A 6,000-nucleotide genomic window follows, 5' to 3' on the forward strand; every position below is an offset into this window, starting at 1 on the left:
CGGTCTAAGGCGCTGCAGTCATGGACTGTGCGGTTGGTTCCGGCGGAGGTTCGAGTCCTCCCTCGGGCATGTGTGTGTGTGTGTGTGTGTGTGTGTGTGTGTTTCTCCTTAGGATAATTTAGGTTTAGTATTGTGTAAGCTTAGAGACTGATGACCTTAGCAGTTAAGTCCCCTAAGACTTCACACACATTTGAACATTTCTGAACTTCCTAACGCAAACTGTAAAGAAGTTTCGGCGATTAAATTTCATATAGTTCAATAATTGAGGCCCTGTATGTCAACCCTTATTTTATATATCAGTTTACCGTCGTATACTCACTTGATTATGTGACTGAATTGATGGTTCCGTTAACACAACTTACTCTGAAAGTTCGAGAAATGACTCGAAGACGGCGCGAAATTCGTCATTTTGAAATAGAAACTGCAGTCGACAGACAGAAAATAAGCGTATGTTGTTAAATAAGGATCGCGGGTCACTCTCTGTGACAAATATATTTGTACCCAGTGTTGACTTCCGATTCTTGATAGTTGAAGTCAAAAAACTGGCGCTACATTCGGCTGTCTTTGTATGCACCCAGGGACCCGATGGACGCGATGTTCGTAGACCAGCACTTCCTGCGCTCCCCCGCACTGCGGCTGTACTCGGAGATGGACGCCGAGAACAACAACGCGGCGGCGGCGGCTGCAGCGGCAGCGGCGGGAGGCGGCGCGGGCTTCTTTTCTGCCGCCATGATGGAGAAGGCGCGCGCGCACCTGTCACTGTGGGGGCGACCCTACTCGCCCGCGGAGCTGCACGCGCTGCTGGGGGCGGCGGCCGTGCAGTCGCCCCCGCTGTGGGCCGCCGCCTCCGGCGCGGGGCCCGGCGCGCCGCGCATGCCGCCGCTGCCGCTGGCCGGTCACCTCTGGGTCGGGGGCGGCGCCCCGGCGCCAATCCCGCCGCCCGCGGCGGCCGCGCCGGCCCCGGCGCCGCAGTCGTCGTGGTCGGTGCTGTCGCCACCGCCGACGTCTTCGTCGAGCTCGTCGGGGTCGCCGTCGCCGTCGTCGGCCGGCGCGGCGGAGCTGCGGCTGCCGCGGCCCGTCTTCCCGCAGCGCTTCAGCCCCTACCCGCTGGTGGCGGCGCCCGTGCCCGTGCCGGCGGCCAAGCAGCTGTCGCCGCCCGCCGCGCCGCCCACCGGCCCGCAAGACCACCGCGCCAACTGAACCGGAAGCCCGCGCCTTCCTCACTGGCCCTACACCGAAACGGGACGACTTTGGGGAGTTCCTTACACACTGCTGCCAACCTGAACGTGTTTTACCACAAGAAGAAACCAAAAGTGTTACACACTGGCGTATCTGAGTTATACAGGGTGTACATTTTTAATACCGTTCGTTTCCTATCCCTATCATGGACTATTTTAAGAACTAACAGGAAACACTGACACGGGTGAAAGTGCACAATTATAGAAGTAAAAATTTCCAGTAAACATGTTCCACATACAAGTTCTTTTCGAGATAACTGGTAATGTTCGGTTGCTAGTCGCGCTGTGGTTGGCAGAAACCACACGTGTATTTATAAATGTGGTGTCTGTTCTTTTGGTCGCCACATGTATAATTCATGCGATGACAGCCAATGATGGCTTCAGTGCAGATACACGTCAAACTTGAAATCTTACGATACTCAGCGAGATATCGCGAGTAATGAGGATAGTGAGCAGGGCACTATATCACTAGTGAGTGGTATAAGTTAAGAATTTGGGTCTGACAGGAGCCGTAGCCCATGGAGACATGACCACTGTGTTCGGATGGTATAGTGGCCAGATGTGGTGACTGCTGTGTCTGGATCCCTGTATGTCCATCTTTTCTGAGATGGTACCGGGACCGAGTCGGCAGATGATGGTTGAAGTTACCGCTATAGCAAGCATAAATATAGTAATACCATTATTCGAATGGTGGCCCCTGTTTTGACCAGAACCGAGGTGGAATCTTCCTACAGGGGCCTGAAGATGGCGTAGTTAATCGCCGAAACTGGTAGCCACATAAAATAAGTTTGGCAACTAGACGGCTGAAAATTGTTTTATTTGACATATTGTGTCTGGATGGTTAGTGGTCAGTACAATTGCCTAGTAGACAGGAGGCTCGGGTTCGAATCACGATCGTCTGTCCCCGTTGATATAGATCAATGGCAACTGGTAGGTAATGTCTTTAAATCCTTTGTGCCCACGTTCTATTTTTCCTGTACGTCTCAAACACACATACATGCAAGTACTGTTTACGAGAAATCTCACAGGGCAAGTTCCGGTATAAAACGTACGCAAGCCCTCCTCAACAGCATGGGAATAAAGGCAATTTGCAGTCAGCTCACAGGCAAAATATCATACGGGAACATTTTATAGGAGAGTAATACTTTCCAAATACAAGTCCGTAGCAGACGTAGGTCCATGTTACGTGAATAGTGGACGACGACTGACATTCAAGCTAGCTGCCGGTAACATATGCTCTGCCGGTAGCAGCAGCCCCGCCTCTATGGGCAGTGGCTTCAGGTTCATTCGAGGATTCTTGGAGGCACAGACCCTCCAGGTTTTGGTGTCTACTAGCGAATATGGCCACGTGTACAACGTGACTTTTGATTGTAAATGTTTTATTTCTGACAAACCTTTGTATAATGTGCTACATTTTATCAAATAACATGACGACTTAGCATGAGGTTCTAGTTGACAGCGTCCGCAGCTCGTGGTCGTGCGATAGCGTTCTCGCTTCCCACGCCCGGGTTCCCGGGTTCGATTCCCGGCGGGGTCAGGGATTTTCTCTGCCTCGTGATGACTGGGTGTTGTGTGATGTCCTTAGGTTAGTTAGGTTTAAGTAGTTCTAAGTTCTCGGGGACTGATGACCACAGATGTTAAGTCCCATAGTGATCACAGCCATCTGAACCATTTTTTTTAGGTGACAGCGAACACTTCTTGTAACACAATTTTGAAGACCTGAAGATGACAGCAAAGTCGGTCGATTGAGCTTTCTGACAAAAACGCTGCTCAAAGAGTAAACACACACACACACACATACACACACATATACATTCACACGCACAAGCACACTTCAGGTACACAGGGCCATTTCTATGGCCGCTCCGGCCAGAATTGTTCTGCAGTGAATGGAAGCAGCAGGCAGTCCGGAGTGGGATAGGGGAGGTGGAGGGATAGCAACGTACGGGCAGGAAGGAGAGGAGTGAGCCCTGCCTGGCGCAGCATACAGGGACCAGATCGTGACAGGACAAGGCTGCTAGGCTCATTAAAATATGCATGTTTACTGGAACATTCTTGGTTGGGTTGTATACTTTCGCCCGTCTCATTTTTTCCTATTGATTGTGGTGCTCTGTTGAGAGCTCATGGGCCGGCCGGTGTGGCCGTGCGGTTCTAGGCGCTTCAGTCTGGAACCGCGTGACCGCTACGGTCGCAGGTTCGAATCCTGCCTCGGGCATGGATGTGTGTGAAGTCCTTAGGTTCGTTAGGTTTAAGTAGTTCTCAGTTCTAGGGGACTGATGACCACAGATGTTAAGTCCCATAGTGCTCAGAGCCATTTGAACCATTTTGAGAGCTCATGGTTGTACACACCTGTATCGCTCCAAACATTATTACACAAGCTGTTTCAGTCGTTAACAGACTACCATCTAGTGACTGCATATTGTAGGAAACGAGAATAAGCAGAATGAATCATCACTAAAATAGTCTTAAATACACTGTGGTCAGAAACAGTCTGAAAAGATTTTAAGGATGTTGCACGCTACGTTGTGCTGAGAGATAATTGTCAGTAAGTAGTTCGATACGTTGCGCCATTTCTGAGTTAGCCAATCAGGCCACTGTGCGCGCAAATTCAAGCGTCCTGAGAGAGATGGTGTCGCCAAACGTGTTCTTTGTTTGGTTTCCTAAAACTGAACAAGAGAGCAAAACAAAAACTGCACATGAGGCAGTACAAAGGATCGATCCCAAGCCGAAGGCTGAGAAGTCTCGTGCTCTATCATCTACGCAATGAGAACAACCCACTTGAATTTACGAGCTCAGTGGCCTGGTTGACTAATTTCGATGCTAATTAGCTTACAAACGGATACATATCGACTTCTTTTTAGCAATTATTTCTCAGCACAACCAAGCGTGCAACGCACTTGAACCTTTTCAGACTGATTCGGACCACCTTGTATAAGTAGTTAATGTACATAACCCACTGAGAACTTACACTCTGAAATTGTCGTCACATGTGATACAACAAAAAGTATCATAAATCGCCATAGAATATAGGCCATATCTAAATTTGTGTCTTCATATTTTTACTTACTCTTTTGCACTTTATCATTGAGTCGATAAATGGATATTTGTGGTAAGGTCTATGGTACCAAACTGCTGAGGTCATCGATCCTTAAGCTTACACGCTAGTTAATCTAACTTAAACTAACTTACGCTAAGGACACCACACACACTCATGCCCAAGTGGCCGGCCGCTGTGTCCGAGCGGTTCTAGGCGCTTCAGTCCGGAACCGCGCTGCTGCTATGGTTGCAGGTTCGAATCTTGCATCGGGCATGGATGTGTGTGATGTCCTTAGGTTATTTAGGTTTAAGTAGTTCTAAGTCTAGGGGACTGATGACCTCAGATGTTAAGTCGCATAGTGCTTAGTGCCATTTGAACCATGCCCAAGGCAGAACAGGATCCGACGGGACGAGCCGCGCGAATCCTTACAAAGCGTCTAGACCGTGCAGCTACCCTGCGTGGCAAGTCGGTAATATTAAGGTACCATAGTGAAGAGTTACCTTTGTTTGATAATATATATGTGCTATTTAGTGCGGTGTAGGATCTCTTCCAGCCTGATGATGTGTTCTTTACTCATAACCGCACGCCAATTCAGTTTGCCTAGTGCTTGGTCACTGAATTTCGAGACGCTACATGTGCTTTGCCTCTATAACTAAGCGGGAAGGCTGGCTTGTGCCATAATGACGTATTATGGTTACGATTTACATCACATCTGATTCCGATTTGGAAGTGGAAGTTCTCAGTAGTTTGTATATGTTGACGACTATGTTTTTGTGATGACTCAGTGTACTTTATTTCGCTTTTTAACTGTATGTGGCCACTAGAAGATGGTCTGTTAACGGCTGAAACCGGTTGTGTAATAAATTTTGGAGTGATACAGCTGCGTGCAATCATGAGCTGTCAAATTTATGAAAAGCTGTAGATCATCGCCTCCTCAAAATGATTATGACACACCCTATATAACACAGAATCCCCAACAGTGAAGACTATTTACATAAAGACAAATGACGCCTATACTTTCGGACATACGTTTTGTTCTGTTTCTGGAAAAGAGTGGAAATAACAGAAAATCGTGTGCAGTTACGCTCTAGGTCAAATCTGAAAGTGGCTCAAATCTATATATTACAGATAAAATTATCTTCGATCATTGTGCTGACGTGTGATGGCTTCTGAGAATATCTCTTCTTACTTCGCTGAAGTGTTCACTATTTTATTGTATTCATTTAATTGCATACTAGTTCTGCAGGATTTTCTGATTGGATCTGTGTGCCACTGAGATGCTATTAGTCGAACTTGTGAGAAGAAAGTCTCAGAACGTTCTTATTTCCACGATGTATTTGCCCTACAAAGTGAAGTAGTCTTATTGGTTCACGTGACACACGTCTTATTACTATCGGTTGTTATTCGTTTTTATTGTTTGACGAAAAGTAAATTATTTATTGTTTTTTATGCAGATAATTTTATCTTTCGAAAACTAGCATGAGGAAGCTGCTATCTTGACGCATTCAGTGTGTGTTTTGTCGAATACCGTAGCTGCCAGTGGTGAAATAAATGCTTCAATACCACCGAAAGAACTCCCGCAGGTACTATACGAGTTTATGTGCTTTAAGAACAACAACGAACTGACGGTTGTCAAGTAAACTAACTGGAAGAAGGAAATAAAAATCTTGATTAATTTTGGACTGTGCCGCTATCAGGCACATTGAGTAGCATTTTGATCAGGAA

General features: G+C 47.2%; 1 protein-coding gene across 1 annotated transcript in view; it reads left to right on the forward strand.

The window, feature by feature from the left end:
* The window catches only part of LOC126235342 (T-box protein H15-like), a 424,161-nt gene extending 422,961 nt beyond the window's left edge, over positions 1-1,200 (forward strand). Inside the window, exon 6 of the mRNA XM_049944064.1 lies at positions 579-1,200. Within this exon, the coding sequence (XP_049800021.1) occupies positions 579-1,200 (622 nt within the window). The remainder of the gene's footprint in view (positions 1-578) is intronic.
* Positions 1,201-6,000: the final 4,800 nt, after the last annotated feature.

Source organism: Schistocerca nitens, chromosome 2 (genome assembly GCF_023898315.1).
Source record: "Schistocerca nitens isolate TAMUIC-IGC-003100 chromosome 2, iqSchNite1.1, whole genome shotgun sequence".
Taxonomy (NCBI): domain Eukaryota; kingdom Metazoa; phylum Arthropoda; class Insecta; order Orthoptera; family Acrididae; genus Schistocerca; species Schistocerca nitens.